At 40.3% G+C, this 26,844-nt stretch overlaps 2 protein-coding genes and 1 long non-coding RNA gene across 3 annotated transcripts; 1 reads left to right on the forward strand and 2 right to left on the reverse strand.

Moving 5' to 3' along the window:
* Window positions 1–1,761: 1,761 nt before the first annotated feature.
* On the reverse strand, window positions 1,762–3,341 carry LOC117299184. Its single transcript, XM_033782643.1, has 3 exons — window positions 3,160–3,341; window positions 1,956–3,087; window positions 1,762–1,815 (listed from the first exon to the last, which is right to left on the reverse strand). The coding sequence occupies exons 2-3, from the start codon at window positions 2,949–2,951 to the stop codon at window positions 1,762–1,764; spliced, it is 1,050 nt and encodes a 349-aa protein (XP_033638534.1). The 5' UTR covers window positions 2,952–3,087; window positions 3,160–3,341.
* Window positions 3,342–7,513: 4,172 nt separating this feature from the next.
* Window positions 7,514–8,858, reverse strand: LOC117299417. Its single transcript, XR_004520072.1, has 3 exons — window positions 8,824–8,858; window positions 7,960–8,023; window positions 7,514–7,662 (listed from the first exon to the last, which is right to left on the reverse strand). It is a non-coding gene; the product is annotated as an uncharacterized LOC117299417 (long non-coding RNA).
* Window positions 8,859–23,734: 14,876 nt separating this feature from the next.
* Window positions 23,735–24,148, forward strand: LOC117299185. The gene has a single exon (XM_033782645.1). It carries the CDS (start codon window positions 23,735–23,737, stop codon window positions 24,146–24,148), a length of 414 nt encoding a protein of 137 aa, XP_033638536.1.
* Window positions 24,149–26,844: the final 2,696 nt, after the last annotated feature.

Consider the following 26,844-nt stretch of genomic DNA (forward strand, 5'->3'; position numbering starts at 1 on the left):
GATGCCTACTTTTTGTTGAGCTTTTAATGCACAAGAAATCTGTGGCGTAATTATCGTTAAAAACGCAGGATCTCTTCGATTTACTGCCACTCATTTTGAAAATCAACTTACGGTTTTAACAAAATGGCGACCGCAACACCCTTCGTACCACGACGTCGTCGACGAAGCAAATACATGTGCATAACGTATTATGTATGTACACACGCACACACTCACCAATACATGTGTACACTGCAGATTGAGGACATACTTTTAATACTATCCAATGGAGGACATTGCCAAAAGTCGAATGGTACCTATCGATGTGATGTGAGGACATAACACATGAATCCTTTTTCTTGCGGTTCACTAATGTGAATGTGTATACTGGCCTTCTGGGAAATGTTTTTGGGGGTGGTACACGATTTTCTTGTTCTTTGGGGGGGGGGGGGGCAGGCCAAAGGTCTAGACTAATCATTTGGCTGTGCCTACAGAGTCACTCTAGGTTATGACTGTACTTTGGTGGTGCAGGAGACCTTAAATTTGTTTAAGTGTCGTCGTGTTTCTACAAAATTCCTTAATGTTTTTCCAAGTTCTGGTCTGCAATGCCACACAGGACAGGACGATTCAATGTCACGTTTTCCTGGAATCTTCTTCAGCAACATGAATCTCTGCAAGCCCTCAGTTACGTCTTTCTTTTCCTGGGCAGTCCAGGGGCGTCGCTTGAATTGTCGACGCTTGACTTGTCGAGCTTTTGGAGCTGGATCCGTTTGGGTTGGTGGCCTTCCTACAACACACAGGAAAGAAGAGGTAAATTAGTAAACATAATCAAATGGGGCGTATACATACCCTAAATAAGTTCATTTTACCAATGTGCCGGTACCTGCCGGAAATGCCTGACAAGAAGCAGCCATCTTGTTTCATCCTACCGTACAAAATGAGTTGCCGAGATGGGCTAATCTAGACTAATCACTTGGCTGTGCCTACAGAGTGACTCTAGGTTATGACTGTACTTTGATGGTGCATGACACCTTAAATTTGTTGACAGCAAACGGAGTCTGGCATCTTATCGCATTTTGGTCTGGGGGGGAAACAGGGAATAGGACCAGCATATGCAAGAGACCTACAACAGATATAGGCAGTCAAAAATATTATAAACTTACTGGCATCAACACTGTCCTCCAAAGCTGGGTCACACGAGTCACCTGAATCACTCAGCTGTCCTCATCGCTGGTGAAGCCTTCTGCAATAAAAAAAAAATTAAACTTCTAGAGTTAGCTTTGATTGGTTTCTGGCACACAAATAACAATGTGGGCCAATCCGTTGGGTTGGGTGTGTGGGGTTTGGGGTGTACAGTGAATGAGGTTCAAAGGGGGGGGAGGGGGTTAGGTGATGACGGCCACAGGCCGAGTTATCAGGCCCCAAAAACAAAGAGCAATTGTTACATTTAGGTATGCTTGCTTTTTGGCGTACACACCTAAACATGTTGGCCAATCCATTGGGGGGGGGGGGGGGGTGGAAGGGGGGAGGTTGTACAGTGAATGAATGTTATTTGGGGGGGGGGGGGTACCAAAGTTTGAATGAAATTGGAAAGAAAAGTTACAAACGGGTTTGTTTACCTCCAGTAACATGCAACTCCTCCAAAGATTTGCCATGTTGCGAAACCAAGTTGCCTCTCTCCAAGCTGAGGAAAAGTCTAGACAGTTTGGTAACCCTCTGGACAGTGTCTGGCAACTGGTAGTACTCGCGATTGACCCGCAATCACCTTTCACAATGGCTGCACTACTGCGCTTGTGAAAATCTTCCAGTTTCATTTTGGATACTTCCCCCTGTCGTCTGCGGTTGAAGATAATGAGATGGCACAGTGTGACTTCATTCAATTTCTTCCAAGCTGGTGTAATTTCATGGCCCTTAGCAGAGTGTAGGAGCTGCACTTCCCTGTTGCCAGTTTCATGAAGGAACGATGAGATTTTCACCACATCTGCATTTGTGGGGAGATCAGCACGTTTGTTGCGCTTTCCTTGGTACAGTGTTCTGTGGGCATGGGTTGACACAAGTTCTGGCCACTTAATTTCACATAACTGCCTAAACTGTTCGGTCTGTTCCGCTTTTTTTTTTTGCCTAAGATTAAACTCTAAAGCACTTGCTTGCAGTATGAGTGCACATCTCTTGATGGAGTGTCCAATCTTGAGTGCTAGAGATGGAACGTGATACATCTGTTTTCCTTCACTGAAGCCGGCGACATCATGAACAGCCTTGACGATATCATTCAGATGGCGGGGATGCACGAATACTTCCAGTGATGCATTTGGTTGGTGGGTGTTTTTTCTCAGTTGTATAACAAGACGACCAAGTTCTCGTAGTTTGTTCCGAATGTAGCCATGTTGTGTAACATCGTGGCCAAGTCTGAGGTATTCACGTTTGGCAACTTCCAGAATCAAAGAATCATTCTTGACAACCAGACCAACATTGTCTCTCCTCATAGAACTAAGAACCTTGTTCAACTGGAAAGATACACCAGCAGGGGGTGGTTTTAACAAATCACTATTGTTAGCTACTCGCCCCCTAACACGACCTATCCTACTGCTACCATCAGTCTGTGCAGGGAGAGCAGGCTTAAGTGGGCACTGATGACGCCAAAGATCAAGACGCACGTAATAGCCATAACAATGTATGCATGGTCCATATGCGTGTGGAGATGCTTCATGATTTGGTCTGTATACTATAATAAGGACACCCTTTCCCTCTCTAAGGACTTGGCAATTGTGTCTGTGATTACCAATATTGCGGATGTATAACAGAAGTTTCTTGCGGGCAGTAAAGTCAGTCTCCGATGCTATCTCTACAACTTCCCTCTCCTCTTTGTGATGCGACTGAAGATGACGGGGTAACTTGGCCTGAGGCTCATCACAGTAAAAGCAATAGTGTTTTTTGTCCCATTTCCTTTGTCCACCGACATTATCGGTCTGCATGACTGTTACGGCACACTTCTCACTAGAATCATTTGTTTCACATCCTACAGCTTGATTGCTTTGGTGAAGCTCGGCAGTTTCTAAAATAGCTTGTGGGTCATCGTCATTCCAGGAACTGGTGTTGGGGTTGACAGAACTTGAAGGATCAGACTGAAAAATAGCTTGTGGGTCATCGTCATCCCAGGAACTGGTGTTGGGGTTGACAGACCTTGAAGGATCAGACTGAAAAATAGCTTGTGGGTCATGGTCATCCCTGCAATTGGTGTTGGGGTTGACAGACCTTGAAGTATCACACTGAAAATCTGATGTTTGATGGGCCAGCTAGCAAGGAAAAGACAAATGACATAATTAACACCACTGAGAAATGAAAAGCGTTTGAAACCGTTTGTTATGAAATGCATATGGTTAGAAAGATGTTTTACAAGTATCACTACAACATGCACGGTTTTCATTTTACGTCGCGAACGAACACGGTCGGCCATTTATGGGAGTCCAAGTTTTGACTCCCATAAATGGCCGACCGTGTTTGTCGACGAGGTAAAACGAAAACCACGCTATTTCATGGCCTATTTGTGTTGATCATTGTATTCTACTTCTACAACATCTTTCTAACCATATCGATTTTATAACAAACGGTTACGGGACTCTGTTACATTTAGGGATGCACGAATATCCTTGTCCCGCTTGCGGGCGCTTTGGAACTTGTACTTAAGCTTTGTTATCCACAGACTCTAGAAAATGGTTTAACAATAATACGTGTATGTAAATATACATTGTTGTTTCAGTAGATCAGAACTTGGGATAGAGTCATCATTCCCAAAATAAGAAAGATAATCACATTTAGGCCCATTGCCACTCAGGTTTAAATATTGATAACGTCGTTTTACAAGGTTTTAGCCATCAGTCAATGTTGTGGCTAGCCAATACATCATCCCATCCCCATGCAAAAAACAAAAACAAAAAACAACTTTTCACGTTACTTCACGTCATTGTTTCTATCTTAGTACCTAATGAAATTGCTTTAATCACAGTGCATCAGACTATACTCTCTATTGGCAAATATCAAAGAAATATTCCAATGATTATTTTGCTCACCTTCACTAGTCAACTTTTGTCTTCGGAGCTAGCTAGCTGCCCTCGATGATCATGTCAAGTCGTTGTCATGGTTGTTGTTGACACACGTCCCATCTGATCCGATCCCACACACGCGCCGACACAGCGCACACAGCTGGAGCTTTTCTCAAACCTCGGCTTATGGCCGAGTAAAGACCGGTTTATTGTCGGTGGCACGATGGAAATCTTGACGCGCGATCACTTTTTAGGGGGTTTATAGTTAGCGCTCAGCCCTCAACGATCCGTCATTAACCGTCGTTGAGGGTCGCTGGCGTTGTTGTAGAGGTCAATTATTTGAACTCTGACAGAAACAAAACACGGTTGCCAAAAGGGTGTGTCTCTCCAACATGTTTTTGCATGAACTTTACATGTATGGAAAATGAACTTTACATGTATGGAAAATGAACTTTACATGTATGGAAAGTTGAACAATTTCACGTGAAATAGTATGTCTCTTTGTACATATTAAAACAGTGGCCCGGGGGGGGGGGGTATGCCCCTGATGAAAGATCTCCCCGGGGATATTTGACCGTTAATAAGAAATACAAATATTTTACAGGTTTGGCATAAATTGGCCACCTCCACATTGTAATATCAAGCTCCCCACTCACCCCCTTATGGTGGGAATCCTTTGGTAACGCAGCTTGTCAGAAACGTCATAGCTTTATGGGGGAACGCTAGACCTAACCTCGCCTCGCCCATATCATTCAGTTGGGATGATGTACATACAGGCAACTGCAAATTCAGGCAACAAATTTGTTTGCAGATGAATTTCATAAAAAAATATGTAAATTCTGAAAGAAAATTAACTGCCAAGAATGTCTTCAGCGATCCCACGAAGTGACACGAATGTCAAAAGGAGGGAAACTAACAATTATGAGAAAAACAACTTTGAACGACATGCACTTTTTAAAAACTGTTTTTTAATTGCATTTTATAGTCGCACCATTAAAATTTTAACACGAACTTGAAGCGTATGAGTCAGAATACCTAGTTATCTCACTATTTAGCTTCATTTCTGTTTAAATAAAGCGTTATTGGTTCTGAAAGATTCGTGTCAGTTCGTGAAAACGCGAAACCCGGATTTTGACATTCGCGCGCAGTTGGTGTCACTTCGTGAAAACGCGAATCCAGGATTCTCACATGTGCGTGCAGTTGGTGTCACTTCGTGAAACCGCGAAGATGCGCGTAACCCAATAGCATGTTGCGCCGAACACCATCGTAAAAACTGGTACCCGCTGCGCTAAAAATAGTTTTTCTCTCAAAGTCATTAAACATAATGATAAAAGTATAGTTTGAAAGACAAACACTTTTAAAAAAAACGTTTTTTTATTGCATTTTTTACTCGCATCATTATAATTTCAACACGTACTCCAAGTAATATGAGCCAATATACTTATTTGTCTCATCATTTTGCTATATTTGTGTTTAAATAAAGCGTTATTGGCTCTGAAAGATTTGTGTCACTTCGTGAAAACGCGAAACCCGGATCCTTACATGTACGCGCAGTTGGTGTCACTTCGTGAAAACGCTAAGATATGCGTAATCACAATGGTATGTTACGCTGATCACCATCGTAAAAACTGGTACCCGCTACCTTAAAAATACCTTTTCTCTCAAATTCACTAAAAACAATGATAAAAGTATAGTTTTATGATTATTACAAATATTTTCAATAGATTATTGAATGTACTTTTTTTTTAGACATAGTTTAATAAAAGTAAATCAATTCAATTGTTCAATAAATAATGAAACAAACACTTCTTAAAGTCATTTCAAGCTACACAATGCTGTGCTTCTGGGTTTTTTTTTTTTGGATAAACACAACAAATTAATCATAGAACAAATATTATATTAGGATTGGAAAAAATTGTTAAATAATCAATTAAGTTTATCCCGAAGACAGTTACAAGTTAAACTTTATATTTTCAAGATGTTGGCTTATTAAACCATACAAAAGTATCACACTGAGTTTTGGTGATGAACTGACAAATTAATTACTAATTAAAAAACCCATTTGTAAGCATGTTCTCACACTCATCTCTTTTCATGAAACTGCAGCAGACCTTCATACTAGATTGTTTTGCCACTAGGAATGTTTCACATATCTACTAATAATGATAATATTACTAATCACCATAATAAACTATACATTTATAAAGAGCTTGATACGAAGTGCCTCACTGGTTTTTAACAAATTATATTAAATCATTTATTGTTCATAGTTATGTCACACTTTGCTCAGTACTCACGATTGACTCGCACCTAAGATCTATCTTAGCTCTAAGAGAGAGCCATAAAATGTTGTCTTTGGTGCAGAATGAGGAATGCTTCGAAAAATGATGGTTTTCATGACTTATCAATATCTGTTTCTAGCATGTTACATTATTACCACCTCAAACAAAAATCACTTGTTAAATACATATGAAACATTCCTTCATTTCATTCATGCACTCATAATTATAAAAACCTTACTTTAATGATAAAAACAAAAAATAATTAGACATAAACAACAAGATTTCATAGAAAATTAATTGAATAAAAAAAGTAGTTTGAATTGCAAATGAAACGAGCAGAATTTACAAAATAAATCACAAACAGTTGGCAGGCAGTTAAAAGCTTTACTTATTTTGATAAGGGTCTTGTTCTCCTGAACAAGTAAAGTTTTATGCTGATCATTCTATTTGCACTGTGAAATCGAGATTATCGCCAGAGTCTATTGTATGATCTTAACTTACTTTTTAACATCTGGGATAATATCACAGTTAATGTTTATGGGTTTGGGTAACTGTATGTATCACTGTTAAATCTTTCTATATATAAGTTGTCTTGGAAATATTTAAAACTAGTCAGTTTTTCAACCACACACTTACTTTATTTTGATAAAGAGCTGAATATAAATAAGTTTCCCTTTGTGTCAGTCATCAATAATTGCCATGTAGTTTGCTAATAAAGATTGCGAAAGGTTGGAGAGCCAGGATAGACCCAGGAAGTACCCCCTAACTCAGTGGTAGCACACTGAACAGGTAAACTAGATTGTGTTCAGAAGAAAAGCGATTGTGGTTTATATCAGTCCATAAATATTGAGCAAGCTGCCCACAGGTGGCTGGAAGATGGGGGTCGTCTCGATGGGCTGTACTTGTTTATCTGCAATCAGACACATTAAAACAGAAAAACAAGAAAATATGAATACTCGACAAACAACATTTTAAAATGCATGCAAAACCTATCACGAGTGAAAAACGATATCATTGTTTTACGTGTTCCTGTGTGCTTTCATATAATAGTCAGTAAACAGTGTAAAACACACACTGGCTTTTAATTTCTTTTCACATAGTTAAGTCGGGGGTTTGTTTTCAAAATAAGACCATTCAGCTGTTGTAAATCCACAAACTAAAGTCAACAGTTATGTACATGTAATAGACATGCAGCCAATGTCATGGTTACAAATCTGTATAAGTTATTGTTTTGCCCTCGTGCTCTTATGAAGTACTCATCTTCGGCTTGTCTCCGCTAAATTCCATGAAGTCCTTATATCTGCTGGGCCCAAAACTCACGACTAATCAAGATCCAAGACCAAGGTCTGCAGAAATTAAACCTGAATAACAGAACAAATTCACAAAAATAAAAATAATTAAGGGTTTACTGTGTAAGTTTGTCATTTCACTTGAATTAAATATAAAGGTACACCCTTGTACAACCTACAGTTACCTATGTCCACAATTATTAAAGACTGGACACTAGTCCATTTTGGAATACAGGAGAAAACAAAAACATTTGTAAATTTAATGTGAACAAATGTTGACAGTATTAAATGGAATGAATAACTGACACGGCAATAAAAGTCATATTCATAACGAAGGTAAAGTAACGTCTTAAAACATTATTAACGTACCTTTTGGGGGATGTAAAGTGAAGCCATTCCGTGTGTAGTATTACATCTGTGCACTTTGCAGAACCTATACAAAAATAATTACAAAACAAACTAAACTGTTATGCCTTACTAAATTAAATTAAAAAATGGAATTGAATCATCAAAGGTTTCCACAATTTATCAATGCAATTGAGTGATATTAATGACAAACCTAAGTACTACAAATTTTTTGAACAAGCCCAGCTAACTATATTTTCTTTTGATGACAGACTACCGACTAGTTTCTACTACTGTACACTATATTACTGTAGGACGGTCCACACTAGAAACTAGTTATTGAAAGGGGGTTAACTCATGTCATAATCATGGAGGTTCGAAACCCCAACCAAGCCAACATTAAATTAATTAAACAGGGCAAAATAGAGCTGTCAGTTTCATCAGACGTCGTTTATCATAAAAAGTTATTGGCATGATTTTTAATAGAGTATGGACACCATACTATTACTACTACTAGTGCATAAATATAGAGGAACATCGTGGAGGAAGGAAGTATGGGAACACATACAACAACACTGTCCTGATGTAATAAACTAGTAACACAAACATTTTATTGCAGGTTTGCTGCCTGCATACCGTATGCAGTAAGTTACATGTACACAAAATGTACGATGCATGAGTATATGCGTACGAGTCTACGAGTTTTACGACTCACGAACGAAGGCATATTTCTAATTGCTGGTATTTCTACATTAGGCTGTTTTAATCTTACCACTGAATGAAGTACAATGGTCTATAAATTATAAAGGGTACTTTTACGTTTGTTTCAAGACTTATTTTCACTCGTTAATTTACAAAAAGTAAAACAAAACATCGTTCAGTACTTACTAAAATCACCATACACAACACGTTACAGCCTGCAAGCCTTCCATATGATCTGTGTGTTGCCAAGCGGACAATGCACATGCGCGCAGCTCTTGTCCCCATGAAGACGAACAAAATGCGCATTTTGCAGCGTGAGGGTTCGATCAGATTAGGGAATGAGTTTAGTTTGTGTCACTTCGTGAAACCGCCGGGTGGGCGCGCGCCGTTTTAACGAAGTGACAGTTATCTTGGTGTCAGTTCGTGAAAACGCAAACAGCGGTTTTCGACATGTATGTTACAAAACGTAAAACCGTTACATACCATGGCAACACTTTTTTGACTTTTAAACTCAATGAGAATGAAGACTTCCTTCAACCCTAACGGAATATGTAAAAAAAAAAAATCCGAAAAGGGTTCATTTTTGACATTCGTGTCACTTCGTGGGACCGGTGACGATGTGTTAGATTCTGATGGTCCGAGGTTTTAATTTCAATATTTGTGTAGAACCAGTTTTTGACTAACCTTTTGCATTTCATGAAAACAAGGAAAAGAACACCATTATTATTATTAATGTGGTGAAACAGAATCTTGACAAATTGAGACAGGTCAAAGATGACAGCTATATTGGTTGGACACTTGATTAATGTCTTTTGTCTTTACGGACAATTCCAGGCCCACAAAATCATTACCTAGTCTGGAATAACATGAGTTATACAGCTTATAATCCACAGGCGGCTATTCATATTTCGTTATCGAGTACGAAGTTATTGTCTTTTGCGCTCATCCATCCTTGTTGACTGGGCGCCGCCATTTTCTTTGAAATTCCTGCTACATCCGGGGTATTATGACGTAATGACTGCACCAAGCTAGTGTGTACGTGCGAAAAGAGACCTCGTGTGTGAGACCCATGCTTGTGTGTGTGTTGCAGTATTTTACACTAGGGTCATTCCATGTCAGACCAACGCACTTTTTTACCTCATGTCTTCCGATTTTGATAAAAATTGCTGTGATTGTAGGTCCTTATGAGCAATGAATGCACAGCAATTTTTAGCCCGATCGGACTTACCATGTGGTCAGGGCAGAAACCACTAAAAACTGAAATTTTTAGGGTAAAATACCACTTTTTTGGTAAAAATATGTCATAACCATGTCAATTCTCATCACATATATGCAAATTTGGTATCAAAATTATGAGAATTGCATGCTCAAATCAGTTCTTTTGTCAAAAATAAATGAAATGTAGGTCACTGCAATCTTTAATATGTTATCGTGACCTTTGACCCAGTTTTTGAAATATGTATCATTCCAAAAATCAATGAAATAATTATCTCTTGATAGAGCATGTTTTTCTCTATCAGAATCCACTATAAAACAGTTGGGCTCTTCAAAATTTACAACTTGATGACTATTTTTGTACAAGTACCGTCATCTTTAATTTGTTATCGTGACCTTTGACCCAATTTGTGAAACAATGCATCATTCCAAAAATTAAAAAAAATCACAATCAACCAAGAAACAACTGGGCTCTTCAAAATTTACAATTTTATTACCCTTTTTGTACAGTTGTTAGGTCACAAACTAGTCAATTTATATACTTTACATAATAAATCTACCAACAAACCTCACTCTTCTGTTTCTAAAGTTACTTAAAGTGTTCATGGTTTGCGATTTGTTTCTTGTTGAGGGCTGATGTGGTTTAACCAGAATCAGAATTTAAACTATCAGCAGTGACACACCCAGGATTTATAATTTTGGCTTGTTTTCTTCGTTTGTTGACCATCTGCTGATTCTCATCGTTTACATAACACTCCGTTTTGTACTTCAAGTTGGTCCCATTGTGACCAGTATGTCTTCACTGAGGATGAATTCTGAGAAATTGTCTCCAACTTAGGACGCTCTTCGGTGGCGTTTTCCTTTGCAGTGAGGATGTTGCTCATGGTTGAGTCTTCTGGCTGTCCTTGACGGATATCAGTACAGTTTAAACTCTGGTTCCCAGCAAATCGATCTTATCAAGTTTCCTGTCACTTGATTAATTTCTGCTTCTTTCTCTACTCTTGGTTCTACCTCTGTGGTCATCTCTAACTCGTCATGTGTCTGTTGTCGGCCACACTGTTTGCATGGTCGTCTTGAGAGACCATCTGCATTACCATGCTGCCGTCCTACCCTGTGCTCGATTGTAAAGTCGTACTGTCCTATAACTTCCATTCAACGTGCTAATTGTCCCTCCGGATTTCGGAAATTGATTAGCCATCTCAAAGACCCGTGGTCTATCCGGACTAGAATCTTCCTTCCATAAAGGTAGTGACGAAAATGTCGGAGGTAATTTACAACAGCCAGAAGTTCCCTCCTCGTAATACAGTAGTTCCGCTCTGGTGAGCTGAGTGTCTTACTAGAGGGTCTTCCCACAATTCCTTCACTGTTGATATCGGCCACTGTTATATCGAGTAGCTGGCTCTTCCCCACTTGAAGATTCATCACCACATGTCCCCATGCCTCTATAGGAGTTCCATCTGCCTGCTTCAAACAACTTCCCATCATATCCAAATTTGGTCGTCTATTGTCCGGTAACTGCATATATGAAGAAACAGATAACACCGTCTGTGTCGAACCGGTGTCCATACGAAATTTCACTTCCAACCCATTTATCACGCACGAAAAAACCTGCATGTGCCCGTATAATGTATCTCGTTTCAAAGTTGTGGCAGTCTTGACCTGTAACCAAATTTCTCCCCTCAGGACTAAAATGTGTATTACGTTGTCGTTAGTGAAATTGCCCCAAATGTGTTTTACGTTAGTGAAGTTGCCCCTTTCTCAAAGATAAATGTTTATAATTTGTTCCTATTTTCTCATATTTGTAGTCAAATGAGGTAAAGAGTGCCTACCACTTGGAGTTAGAGGGTCTCAAAAGAATGTTAACCGCCTTAGGAAGGCTGATTTGACTGTCGGCAAGTTGGTCACAGCTCGGCATCACCAGTTGGCAAAGTACATAAGGGAGAAAGAAGCTGATTATTTTAACGTCTGTCCATTTTGTTTATTTGGACTTCCGATGTCTCTATCGTCGACTGAGTCACATAATTCAAGATGGCGGCAAGCTTTTGGCGGGAACCGTGCGCCATCTTGTTTTATTTGTTTTCTGCCTTAAGCAATACCTTTACCTTTTAATTTAATTGGTTTGTTTTTTAAATCTAAATATATCCTAAATATTGTGATGACGTTCACCCCGGCCCACATTTATGTTTAGTTCACGCCCACTGGTCATGGTGATTATGAACACCTGGCTTTTCCATAAAGGTTAACATGCCCCCATGGTGGATGTTATGTAATAGTTAAGTATTTAAGGCACACCCAACGTCGACTCGTGGTCTGTATCCTTCAGGTGCGCCACCGAGACGACGGTGCATTATTCGTATATTATTTATCAAGTGTATTTTCTAGTATTTCATTTGAGTTGTGTTTAAATAAAACACCCTGTTGTGGGTCTACGTTTTCAAGAAGAGGAACGTTAAAGTTGTGTTTAATTGATAAGTTCGATCCCTTGGGCGGGATGGCTGAGGAGGCCAAACCGTCCATAACATATGGTGGAGAATCCGGCGCTGAACTCCCGGTGGCGCACCCTGCCGGTTGGCCGAAGGACGCAGATCCGCTTGGGGATGCAAAAGGTATTTAACTTTATACTTTATTAATTTGTTTCTTGTATTCCCCTGGCGTATATTTTATTTTATTGTGCAAATTGTGTATTTTGATTACTATGCCACATTGCAATTTTATCATATTTCTATTATAATGGCGAGCAAATATGAATTGAAGTTTAGGGATACTTACTCTGGCACTGAAGATCTTGACTTATTTTTGTGTAGACTAGAAAGTTATAGTAAACTGCGAGACTTTGCAGCCGATAAAAAGGTTTTGTCACTAGGTTTACGTTTGACTGGCCCTGCTGCTCTATGGTTTGCTGATTTGCCCGATAGCGAGAAAACTGACTACAAAACAGTCACTGATGCACTCAGACTTGCTTTTGAAGGTGATAGTGTACGATGGGTTAGAGAAGCCAAACTGGCCGAGCGTCAGCAAGGCGAAAACGAGTCCATTGACTTATATTTCACAGACATAGTGCATCTCAGTAGACAATTACACCGATCAGACAACGAACAGATGGCAAGGTTTGTTCGCGGTCTAAGACCGACGCTAAAAGCGTTCGTAATTTCCAAAGAACCTGAAAATATGGCTCAAGCGATCAATTTTGCACGTCTTGGTGAAAGCGTAGACAAAATTTGCAAACCACCAGCAATTCAGAGCATTGAACAAAGTACATGTATTAAAGATGAGGTCACCACTAAACTTGACAATTTGCAAACCCAGGTAGATAATATCGTAAGCCTGATAAATCCCAGCAAACCAGTACCAGTTCAACCTCAGCAATTCTCTTGCCATCGCTCAAATCGAAGCCACACTCAAACTTATTCCAAACAGTCCAGATTTAATGGTGGTTGTAATCGCTGTGGAAAGTACGGTCATAAACAGGCAAACTGCTACTCTAAAGTTCACATCCAAGGTTATCCTTTAAACTGACTCAGCCGCCTACCGTGACAGGGGTTGGGGTTGGCGGCTGTGACGTTCAAAACGATGACCCCTTGAAAATTAATCTTGAACACAACAGTATGATCTCTATTACCATCGGCGATGATACATTGAAATGTTTGATAGATACGGGTGCCACCAGTAACTTGATTTCTGAAAAATACTATAAAACCAATGTTATTTTCAGACAGTTGCGTTTGTTGAAACCTAAATTTGACCATGCAACCACAGCCAATGGTGACAGTGTAAAGATTGTTGGATTTCTCAATGTACCTGTACAAATTTTAGGAGCACAATTTATGGTACCTTTTTATGTGACAAGTAAATTATATCAAAGTGTTATACTAGGGTCCGAGTTCCTAATGTCACAAAAAGTGTCAATTGATTTTGGGAAATCTAAACTTCGCATTCATAGGAAAAATCAGTTGCGTACCTGTACTGAAATTACGGTACCCCCACGTTCACAATCTCTCTGTGAGGTCAGAATAAAAAATTACCTTCCCTCAGGTGTAATAGGTCATTGTCATGGTGGACGTAATATCCAGAACATTGGTCTAGTAGTTGCTAATACTATATCTAGCTCCCGCATGACAGACTTTGGTACGAAAGTAACAGTTATGGTAATGAATCCATCCGAGGTTCCAGTTACAATTTTTCCCCGTACTAAGATTGGTACGTTCAATATTGTGGAAGAAAATAGCATTTCTGTATTAACCAATTTTGACAAGATCGAACCTAACACCAACATTAGTCATGAGGTTACGAACCCACAATGTTCATTTAGTGGTCAAGAGGTTCTCGATAAAATTAACATTTCATCCTCTTCCATAAACCTTACTCAACAACAACAGCTTAAAGCTCTAATCAATAGTTATGCTGATGTGTTTGAAACCGCAAAAAGCCCACGTGGATTTTACGATAAAGTTGAACATAGAATCGATATTGGTAACAATCCTCCAGTTAGATCCCGCCCATACAGACATTCACCTAGGTTACAGCAGACAGTAAGAGAACATGTTAACAAAATGTTAAATGATGGTATTATTTCAGAGTCAACTTCACCATTTTCTAGTCCAGTTGTTATGGTTACAAAGAAAACTGGCGAATACAGATTTTGTATTGACTTTAGGAGATTAAACCAGATCACGATCAGAGACAATTTTCCACTGCCCAGTATTTCCGATACTTTTAACAACCTTGGTATGACTAAACCAGCATATTTCTCAACTCTAGATATGGCGTCAGGATATTGGCAAATAGGTTTAGATAGAGATTCTAAAAAGAAAACGGCATTCATTACTCAAGACGGATTGTATGAATTCAATGTGTTACCTTTTGGACTACACAATGCACCCAGTACATTCCAAAGAACAATGCATGAAGTGCTAAGAGGGTTGCATTGGAAGTTTTGTTTAGTGTACTTGGATGACATCATCATTTATAGTGACACTTTCAAAGACCATCTCGATCATTTGTGCCAAGTATTTCAGAAATTCAGAGATGTTAATCTTAAACTTAAGCCAAAGAAATGTTCATTTGCATGTGATAGAATACACTACCTCGGGCACATAATTAGTGAAGACGGTGTTGCAACTGACCCAGAAAAGCTCAAAGTTGTACAAGAATACCCATCACCAAAGAATGTCAAAGATGTTCGTGCATTCCTAGGTTTTGTTGGTTATTACAGGCGTTACATAAAGGATTTCAGCAAAATTGCTCAACCATTAACTGCACTGACTCGTAAAGACATTCCTTTCCAATGGACAAAAGAATGTTCAGAAGCTTTTGAGCAACTGAAACAAAAACTTTTAGAGCCACCTGTATTGTCCCATCCAAGGTTTGATGAACACTCACAATTTGTTTTGCAAACTGATGCGTCTTTTCAAGGATTAGGATTTGTATTATCCCAAATACAGGACGGTAACGAAAGAGCTATTGCATATGCCAGTAGAGCACTTAAGCCAGCGGAACGCAATTATACTGTGACGGAATTAGAAGCACTTGCCGTTGTTGAAGGAGTGAAAAAGTTTTCCACTTACTTGGAACATAGCCCAAAATTCAAAATTGTAACTGATCATCAAGCTCTCAAATGGTTGTTTGACCAAAAACGCTCATCTGGCAGATTAGCTCGTTGGTCCTTGTATTTGCAATCGTACAGTTATGATATTGAACACCGACCAGGCAAGAAACTTGCTAATGTAGACACTCTGAGTAGAATCTGTAAAGATAATTACCAACCCACATGTGTTTCTCACCCACCAGTAGAAAGTTCACATATTGAGACCGCACAATTAAGTCAATCAGAAGCTGAGAAAGTTTTAACTGGTTTAGATAATTCCGATCATGAAGAAAACTTGTCTAAAGTAGACGAAGTGCGAAATCTCAGATACCAACATGGTAAACGTTTGCATAATCAAAACATGGTCAATTTCAAAGATCACTTACCTGATATTCATGAGAACATTGACCTAGATAAAATCAAACGGGGTCAACAAAATGACTCATTTTCGAAACCGATCATTGATTATTTGGAATCAGATGTCCTTCCAGAGGATAACAAACTAGCCCGTAGATTATTACTTGAAGTAAATCAGTATTTTGTACATAATGGCATTTTGTATCATGTCTGGCACACGCCACGAAACAGAAGGATACCAGAACGTAATATTGTTCAATTGTACATCCCAAGTCCGTACATAGATACTGTTCTTCATCATTGTCACGATCTAGTTCTATCAGCTCACTTTGGTTTCCATAGAACATACAGTAAAATCCGGCAACGATATTTTTGGAAGTTCATGCATCGTGATATTGATAATTGGGTCAGATCTTGTGATTCTTGTCACCGTGTTAAAACACCAAAGCACAAAGTTGTAGCCCCACTGCTTACCATGAAAGTTCCTGGACCATTTCAAAGGGTTAGCGTAGACATTCTAGGCCCCCTCCCAGTTACTGAATCAGGAAATAGATATGTATTATGTTTCATGGATCATTGTACTAGATGGCCTATCCTTGTGCCTATTGCTAAAACGGACTCTGCCACTGTAGCAACTGTATTTTTCAAAGAAATTATTTGTAATCATGGTTGCCCCCTTGTACTCCTAAGTGACCGAGGAACGAACTTTTTAAGTAAATTAGTTCAAGAAGTGTGCAAAATCATGCGTACTGACAAAGTAAACACTAGTCCGTACCATCCGCAATGTAATGCTGTACAAGAAAGATTTAATTCTGTGATTTTAACTACAGTATCTCATTATGTAAACAAGTTCCATACCAACTGGGATAACTATATTCCTGCCATTCAGTTTGCGTATCGCAGTACACCTGCGGACAATTCAATTGGATTTAGCCCTTTCTTTTTGTTGTATGGTAGAGAGGCAGTACTGCCTATTGATGTATCTCTTCATGAAAAACCTGAATATTCAGACCGAAATGTAAGAGATTATATTCACGACTTAATTGATCAACTTGAAGTTGCCAGAGAAATATCGAAGAAACACCTCGAATCTAACCAAGCTTCAATGAAGGAACGTTATGACAGTCGTACTCAAGAAGTACCCTATCAAGTTGGAGATGTGGTTTATATTTATATCCCAGCAACCCAAAAGGGACTGTCTAAAAAACTCCAGAAATTTTGGTGTGGTCCATATTTGCTAGTGCAACAAACCGGTCTTGTTAATTTCAGAGTCCGAAACCTGGAAAATAACAAATTACTTCATGTGCCAATTCATGTAAACCGAATGAAATTCGCATATAATCGTTTTGCCAGACCACCAAATCACGTGATGCCAAGGGATTTTGTTCAGAGAGATCCACTTGATTTCATTGAAGACAGTGATTGCCCAGAAGGTTCCTTTCAGCCTTTGTTAGCTACGCAACAACCCCAGCAGACTAGGTTAAATATACCTGGTTTACCGGACATTGGACAACCTGCCGGTAAAGAGTTTCACGTAGAAAAGGTTCTTCGTGGCAAGTTTGTCAAAGGCAAACTACACTTTTGTGATAAAGTGGAAAGATTTCCCCAACTGCAAAAATTCATGGGAACCTGTTGAAAATCTCAACGAAACCCTAAGAGACTATCTTCAGCGCAATCCTGTCCGTATCACTGGCAAACCAAATTAATAATATTGTATGGCATATATTTTAGTTATTGAAATTATAGCTTTGTTGGCAAACGTGTGAATACCTACTGTATCAGAATGATAGCTTCATAAATTCTGAGCGGTCCTCAGAACTTTGTTAAGAAAGTACTGTAATTGATTAAAAACAATATCTTGTAGTAATGTATAAAATATTCTAGTTTGTTAGGTAATCCGGATTACCCTTGGACATCAGAGGAGACGACAATCGGCCCTGCCAACGAAGTAGCTACGAAGATCTCTTGGAACAGCCGCTGAATCCACTCGACACTGATGAAATTCACTTGACGTCGGTCAACTCGTCTAAGCCTTATAAAATTCCAATTCATTTGCTTTAAGACCTTGTCGATATTTGACTGATCAACATTTATCGCCATAATTTTGAATCTAAATACCATCTAATGATATTGCGAATTGCTGTTGACTAAAAGTTATTGACTGTACTGAAGTGAACAATAATTTAATGAACAGAATGTGTTTGTAAAATAAACTGTAGATTATTAGTGTTTGAGCTATTCATTGGAAAGCTGTTTTACTTTCCAAATAGTAGGTTCAAGACGTACTTAAGCTAATGTTTAAAATAGTATGAATTGTCAGGGGCCAATTTAAAAAACAAGGGGCGTATGTGATGACGTTCACCCCGGCCCACATTTATGTTTAGTTCACGCCCACTGGTCATGGTGATTATGAACACCTGGCTTTTCCATAAAGGTTAACATGCCCCCATGGTGGATGTTATGTAATAGTTAAGTATTTAAGGCACACCCAACGTCGACTCGTGGTCTGTATCCTTCAGGTGCGCCACCGAGACGACGGTGCATTATTCGTATATTATTTATCAAGTGTATTTTCTAGTATTTCATTTGAGTTGTGTTTAAATAAAACACCCTGTTGTGGGTCTACGTTTTCAAGAAGAGGAACGTTAAAGTTGTGTTTAATTGATAAGTTCGATCCCTTGGGCGGGATGGCTGAGGAGGCCAAACCGTCCATAACAATATGCATTAGCCTTTATTAATTAAAAAGTCATTCATATTCTTGTAGAAGACGCGTAAACAGCTTTCCTTTCCTTCGTCTTCTACTTACAGAATAAACATCGTGATAATAAGAACAACACAGCCGTGTCCTCTATCCTTTATTTGGCCTATTAAATACCGTGGGCCACATATATATACATGGGAAATAACGCACATGGTTCTACTCTTAACAGCTGAGGTAACACTTTTGAATGTTGTTTTTGTTTGTAGGGGACATCATGTTTTCAGCGACAATGATCACACCAGAAAGGAACAAACAAATTGACTTTATCCATTCTTCAAGGCTTTCTCAACTGGTAGTGCATCTACATGTACTAGTGCAACACCTTATGCAGCTCCAACAAAGGCTGCCGTACCAGGACCGAAAAACAAACTTTGAGGCCATGCTTCTTGGTTTTGTTGCCGAAAACAACCTGTCCTTTACTTTGGTGCCTAAAATAGCAGAACTGGCAAAGGGAGTATGCAACGGACCAAAAGGCACCTACTCAGCTCTCTGTCGATCGAACCTCAGCATCATACAAGATTGAATATTGATGAGGCTAATTCTGAAAATCGTCACAGAGTGTTGGGAATCCTTTGCAGTTATTATTTGACTGAGCAAGAAAAGGTCGTCATACACCACCTGGATTCAGTTTCAGTGATCAGTGTCAACAGTGAGAGCCTGTTTGACAACTTTGTGGAGGTGTTTGAACGCCATGAGATTTCATGGAAATACCTCACTTCCATCATGATGGACTCCTGTAGTGTTATGAGGGGGGTCTTAAAGGGACACACCAGCTCACCGTTTACGCAATTTAGGGGTGTAGAATCTTAAATAATGTTTTTATAGATGGTTGCTGTAAAATAAAATCATCAAAGTGTCACGTTATTAGCGAAAAATTATTTAAAAAAAACAAAGCGGTAAAAGGCCAGCGTATACGTGTTTCCAGCCGTTGCAACTGTCAAATCTTCGTGACATTGTCGCACAATGTTGCAAAAAGACTGGTGCTTTGTTTACAGCAACGTTTTACTATGACGCTGGAACTATGGGTGGACATCCTTGGTGAATGCAGGACATTACTGCGGCACAGTGAAGAGGAAGGGAGAGGTGGTATTGGGCAAACCTTACAAAAATCTGGTTTTGGAGGGCCCCAAAAGAGGATTTGCCAGCTGTAAAAAAAAAGTAGGTAGAGTTCCATTGCCCGAAGCAAGCACGTTTCTGCCAATCTATCCACACATAATTTGTTTGTCAATTTAAAATACACGACACAACATCTAATTTAACAAAAATGTCTTTGTGGTGCTACCTTTGAAATTATTATAATTTGAGTACATGCTCACCTTTCGATTTCTAAACATGCAGGAGCCTTCGGCTTTGGATTGGTAAGAAGATCCAAATCTGATGCCTCCACAAACACCAAGTCATCAACTCCTTCAACACCCGACTCTACCAACTTGTCCACAACTGCTTCTAACAGTGGTTCGGACAGTGCTGGTAACACGGCCTGTACTTCACCATTTTATGAAATCCATTGTCTGATGTAAACTGCAAGTAATAATTGATGGCATGGTGCAGTGGTATTAGTGACAAACCATTCATTTTGTATAATGGTAAAGGGTAGAAGTCTATCAATTATTCTGCTTTAATACAAACGTATTCTTTGCCCCTGTGTTCAACTAAGCAGTGAACACCTAAGTCAACTAAACGAACTGACTGATATATCTGTACAACAAAGTAAACTGCAGAATTACAGTGTACAAGCATCAACTCAATTTCCCCAAACAGATCAGCATCACCACAGTGAGATAAGGCTACAACCATTCCACGTTTGTAGTCAGTGCCACGAAGAGTAACATTGTTAAGCTGCCACAGTACTTTCTACTTGAAATTTGGAATCAACAACACAGTTCTGGATATCATCACTGTACGGATTGATATAGAATTCTATTCCCTTGTCAATGATAACAGAGGAAGGTAACAGAAAACCTGTTCCTAAATAGGCTTGAAAAAGTTGGTGCCTTTTGGCCAGAGTGCTACACAGACTCTTGAAATTGTGCAACTTTCTGGCACACTGCTTGAAGTAAGTATGCTTACTTTCAAATCTTAGTGTCCAAAGACGGATGAGGGGTCCAAACTGCAATATAAGTTGTGGATAGTGATGTTTGGGCTTCAATGTTTTCTCAGGAAAAATATCTATTCCAGCACAAAGATAGCTCTCAATGAGTGCTCTGAGCAAGGCTTTCTTGGTCAGCCGTAACTTTTGGGGCACAAATTATCTCCACTATCTCTCTAAGTTTCATGCACAATAGCCAAACTTCATCTACAGGTTGCTTAACTCTGTTTACAATCAGAAGTGGTAGCAATCTCAGCAAGCACCAGTTTTGCACAGCATGCCCACTTAACCTTTCACCGATGACATTCACTACACAGGGTTTATTGTCTGACTCACTTCTGTTGGTGCCAAAATCACCCCCTATTTGTGTATAGCGCCCCCTCTTGACAAGGACAGTATCCAGGATGTCGAGACCGTAGTGAAATACAGTTTTTCAACCTCTCTCCGTAACGATTGACACTTCTATACTCAGTTTCGCTACGGTAAAGCATAGTTTATTGTTTTAAAGTTATAAAAGGTGAATATAGTAGGCAAGGCATAATTTCTGAAAATAATAAGGGTCTTGAATCACCAGAAAGTAAAAACTGACTCTAGCGTGTTTATTTGTTGAGTGTTGGGAACTCTTTTCTCATATCACCGTCTCGCCATACAACACCGAATACAGAGGGCGCCTTTCAAAATGGCGACATGAATGTTGTGAATCTGGAGTTCGGCAGGAACATCAGTTGAAAAACTATTCATTAAGAAATTGAGTTGCATCAGAATTAAGTAAAATGGAAGATCAGGATCCGTGGCTATCACAACCTGGTGCAAGTCCAGTAGGAGCAGCAGCTGCTGCTGCTGCAGTTCACGTACATGTAAGTGAAGAAGGAAATCTCTTTTCATCTTTTCTTCAACAACAAGGGGAGTCAATGACACAACAAAATCAGCTTATGAAATTGCTAGTTGAATGTCACATGAGGTCATCTCTCTCACAAAGACAAATACAACCTTTCAGTGGCAACCCGCTAGATTGGCATGCTTTTGTACGGGCATTTGAGCATACAATTGAGTCAAAGACCAACAATGACAAGGATAAACTGTGTTATTTAGAGCAGTATACCAAAGGGGAAGCGAATGCCATCGTGAAGAGTTGTATGTATGGTGATGATTCTGCACAAGCACTCTTCAAGGCAAAACATCTGCTGCAAAAGAAGTTTGGTGATAAACATCGCATCATGGACAGCATGGTATCGAAAGCTGTTAACTGGCCGGGCATCAAACCGGAAGACAAAGACGAGCTTCACCGCTATGCAGTATTTATCACTGAGCTGCATAACCTGGCAAAGGATCTTAAAATGGAGCAAGCAATTAATCATTTGCAGAATATTCGGATGATTACATCAAGATTGCCATACAAGCTAAGAGATAGATGGAGGAACAAAGCCGATGACATTCAAGAAGAACAAAATAGAAGTGTCATTTTTTATGACGTTGTCTTCTTCGTCAATAAGCAAGCACGCATCGTGTGCAACCCTGTGTATGGAGACATAGGCGGTGGTAGAGTTAGTGACAAAGGAAGTAATGTCAAGCCCAATTCGAGACCTACCAAGACACCATCAAGTACCAGTCTCTACACAGCCACAAGTGGTGATGCTGCTGATCAAGCCAAAGATGCATGCATGTTCTGCAGTGATGCCAGCCATTACTTGAGTGAATGCCAGTCACTCGCAAGCAAGCCATATGAAGAAAGATTTGAGTTCTGTCGCTCCAAAGGCTTGTTTTGGCTGCTTAAGAGGATCAACACACTTTGCAAAGAATTGCAGAAAGAGGCAGAAATGTAAAAAATGCAACAGATGGCATCCGACTGTGCTACACAGAGAGTGGGACGACAAGTCTGCCCAACAACAAGTGGACCCAAAAAAGAGCACAGAAAATACTAGTTGCGCAAAATCCCACGAGGAAAAACATGAAGTAACAGACAACGTCAAATGTGGATTGACAAACTCGGACAATCCAAATATGTCTGCAGAGTCCCTCCCAGGAGTGGTACCAGTAATCTTGAGGCAGGCATACAGACAAAGACAGGCATACAGACAAAGACATACGCCTTTTTGGACTCCGGAAGTAATGCAGTATTTTGTGCTGATGCAGTGATGGACAGGCTAAAAGAAAAAGGAAAAGCCATCAATATCCAAGTACAGACTTTGACTGATGAGAAGGTTGTGACAGGTCGTGTTGTAAAAGATTTGGAGATTATGGACCTGCATACTCAAACAGTCATCAGCCTACCAGACGTTTATACCCAGGCGCACATACCAGTTGCTGCAAAAGACATCATGACCAACGATGACTTGAGGAAATGGCCATATCTACATCGTGTTGAATTGCCATCCACAGATGCAGAAGTGGGACTGTTAATTGGAAACAATGTCCCGAAAGCGGTAGAACCACTCGAAGTTATCAACAGTGAGAACGGTGGCCCTTTCGCTTGTCGATCAGTCCTTGTTGGCAGGTTTATGGGTCAACAAAAAATCAAGAACATAACAGAGTCATCTCCCATAGAGTAAAAGTTAAAGTCAGAGATGATGTTGAAGAAAAGTTGGAGAAGCTGTTCAACTATGACTTCAATGAAAGGCTCATTGATGATCAGCAAGAGCAATCAAAGGAAGATTTGCTTTTCACCAAGAAGGTGGAAAATTCTATCAGAGTCGTTGATGGGCATTATGAGATTGCTCTTCCACTGAAAAATGAAGAAGTGAAAATGCCAAATAACAGACTGCAGGCAGAGCAAAGAGCAGCCCATTTGCAAAGAAAATTCCTGAGACAACCACAACTCCAGAGTGAATACACCAGCTACATGAAGTCAATGTTAACCAAGGGCCACATGGAAAAGGTCCCAGAAGAGGAAACAAAAAGGGATGATGGGAGATTGTGGTATCTTCCTCACCATGGTGTCGTGCATCCACAAAAAAAAAATCTAAGGGTAGTGTATGATTGTACAGCCAGCTACAAAGGTGTCTCCCTCAATAAACAGTTGTTACAGGGGCCGGATTTAACAAATAGCTTGGTTGGTGTGCTGACAAGATTTTGACAGGACAAGGTTGCCATCATGGCTGATATTGAGGGCATGTTTTCTCAAGTCCTTGTGCCAAGAGAGGACAGAGACCTGCTGAGGCTGTTGTGGTGGCAAGATGGTGATGTGACTAAACCACTGACAGATTACCGCATGAAAGTACATGTCTTTGGAGCAGTTTCTTCTCCTTCATGTGCAAACTACGCCTTGAAGAGAACGGCAGATGACCAAGCAAAAACCTTTGGCAAAGAAGTAGCCCAAGTAATTCAACGCAACTTCTACGTCGATGATTGCTTGTGTTCGACACCCACGGTGCCAGAGGCAGTGAAGATGGTGGAAGATTTAACGGAAAGCTGTAAAAGAGGAGGCTTCCATCTAACAAAGTGGGTGAGCAATGAAAGAAAAGTTTTGGAGAACATCCCAGAAGATGAGCGTGCTAAGGGTGTCTGAGAATTGAACGTCGATATTGAGAAGTTACCCACAGGACAAACCCCCAACAAGAAGAGGAATTTTATCCTTAGTGAGCTCCGTCTATGATCCCATAGGATGCGTCTCTCCAGCTGTGCTCCCAGCTAAGCAAGCCATGTGCCGATTAAAGTTACGATGGGACGAAAAAATCCCAGCAAGTCTAGAAGAGAATTGGCAGACTTGGCAGACAGAAATGCCAAAGCTAGCAGAATTCAAGATGGACAGATGCATGAAGCCAGAAGGGTTTGAGGATGAGCGACTCAAGTCAGTCACCGCTCACCACTTTGCTGATGCTAGTGAGTCAGGCTACGGCACCGTTTCGTACTTGAGATTGGAGAATGATGTTGGAGAAGTTAAGTGCTCGTTCTTAATGAGTAAATCAAGAGTTGCCCCACTTAAGCAAGTAACAATCCCAAGAATGGAGCTCACAGCTGCAACAGTAGCAGTTCGAGTTGATCACATGATCAAAAGGGAACTTGCAATTGAAGTGGATGAAACCTACTTTTGGACCGACAGTACATCAGTGATGTGGTATATCAACAGCGGAACAACACGCTTTAAGACATTTGTATCTAACAGATTAGCAGTTATCATTGATGGTTCCAACCCAGCTCAGTGGCGCCATGTTGAGTCAGCACTCAACCCTGCTGATGTTTGCTCTAGAGGAAAAAATGTTGGACAATTTCTCCAGATGGAAGAGTGGAAAGATGGCCCAAAGTTTCTACATCAGCAGGAAGATGAATGGCCCTCAAGAATAGAGCTCAATAAGTTTGATGCACCACAAGACCCTGAAGTGAAAGGAGTTGTTCTCGCAACTAATGTGGTACCAAGCAATACAGAAAAAAGTGGTACTGAAAAAAATCATTCTGCACTACTCGGACTGGTTCAGATTGAAGAAAGCAGTTTGCTGGATACTAAGATTTGGAAGATGGATGAAAGTAAAGCACAAGACGGGCCAACCCTCACAAGATATGAAGGGTGCACTCACTTTGAAGGAACTGCAGCAAATGGCTGAGAATATGTTCAAAGTACGACATATGCAGATGAGACTAAAGTGCTAAGGAGCATGGATGATGAAGATGGAGATGGAAATACACTTTCAAAGGGTGTAAAAAAGACAAGCCCCATCTACAAAATGGATCCAATCCTGAAAGACGGACAGTTACGAGTAAGGAAGAAGACTGAGCAGAGCATTGTTGTCGGATAATGCAAAGCATCCCATTATCCTTCCCAAAGCTGGTCATGTTTCTACCTTGATCTTGAGACATGTTCACAAGATGTGTGGGCATATTGGAAGGAGCCATGTACTTTCCAGTCTACAGCAGAAATACTGGATGCCAGGTGCCAATTCGTCAGTTAGGCCGATAATTGGAAAATGTGTGACATGCAGGAAGCAGAGAGCCAGAGTAATGGAACAAAAGATGGCTGATCTGCCCTCTGATAGGCTTAGACCATACGAGCCCCCCTTCACCAGAGTAGGTATGGACTATTTCGGCCCATTTGATGTAAAGAGAGGAAGAAGTGTAGTGAAGCGGTATGGCGTCATGTTTACCTGTCTAGCCTCACGAGCAGTACACATTGAAAAAGCAGATTCTCTGGACACAGATTCATGCATTGATGCAATAAGAAGGTTCATTGCCCGCAGAGGAAATGTGAAAGAGATGAGGTCAGACAAGGGAACCAATTTGGTTGGCGCAGAAAAGGAACTCAGCAAAGAAATAGAAGGTTGAAATAAAACCCAACTTAACAACGCGTTGCTGCAAAGGAGCATTAAGTGGACCTTCAACCCACCCGCGGGGTCCCATCATGGCGGCATATGGGAAAGGCAGATAAGAACCGTGAGAAAAGTGCTCTTCTCCCTGATGAATCAGCAAACATTGTCTGACGAGAGTTTGTACACGCTACTCTGTGAAGTAGAGAGTATAATCAACAGTAGACCTGTCACAAAAGTTTCGGATGATGTGAACGACCTGGAAGCATTGACCCCAAACCACTTGCTTACTTTGAGGTCAGCCAATCAGCTACCCCCAGTAGTCACCCGGGATACGGACATATATGTGCTCGGCGAAGATGGAGGAATACTACAGCTTCAGGAGAGACAGAAGTGGATTCGCCCCAAGTTGAACATCAAGGTTGGAGATTTGGTGCTGGTACTGGATACATCTACTTCAAGGAATTCCTGGCCACTTGGTAGAGTCGTGCGTACTATGCCGTATAAGGATGGATTTGTGCGACGTGTGGAGGTGAGAACCAGCGTGAATGTGTACACCACATGTGCATTCAACACCATTATGTGCATTCAACACCATTATGTGCATTCAACAGTGACGCACGGGCCCTTCAGCGCTCCCCAAAAAGTCATCAATATTTAGTCTATTACCGCAAAATTGTTCACTAGTTTTTGCCAACGTAATTACCTGACAACCTTGCTGACCATGGCCGAATCACCTGAAAAGAGCAAACCTTCACGAGGAAGCAAAAAACGAGGGAAACGGGATCCGTCACCGACCCAATCCCCCAAGGAGCCTGTTGGGGTGCAAGATGGCTGCCAGTCTTGTCATGGTTCATTGGCCAATGTGAACACCAAGCTGGACAAAATTCTCGCTACTCTGGAGACCATGGGTGCTAGATTGTCCACCCTTGAAGTCAACCTCCGGGATATGGATCATCGTGTTAGT

The sequence above is a fragment of the Asterias rubens genome, chromosome 14 (assembly GCF_902459465.1).
Source record: "Asterias rubens chromosome 14, eAstRub1.3, whole genome shotgun sequence".
Classification (NCBI taxonomy): Eukaryota; Metazoa; Echinodermata; class Asteroidea; order Forcipulatida; family Asteriidae; genus Asterias; species Asterias rubens.

What these genes read in the sequence shown, in the direction of transcription:
- LOC117299184 (XM_033782643.1), bottom strand. Translation starts at nt 2,951, where the DNA reads ATGCAGACCGATAATGTCGGTGGACAAAGGAAATGGGACAAAAAACAC. An exon ending in TCCCCACAAATGCAGATGTG is followed by an intron (nt 1,816 to 1,955) that starts GTGAAAATCTCA and finishes CTTCAACCGCAG; the next exon opens with ACGACAGGGGGAAGTATCCA.
- LOC117299185 (XM_033782645.1), top strand. Translation starts at nt 23,735, where the DNA reads ATGGCTGATATTGAGGGCATGTTTTCTCAAGTCCTTGTGCCAAGAGAG.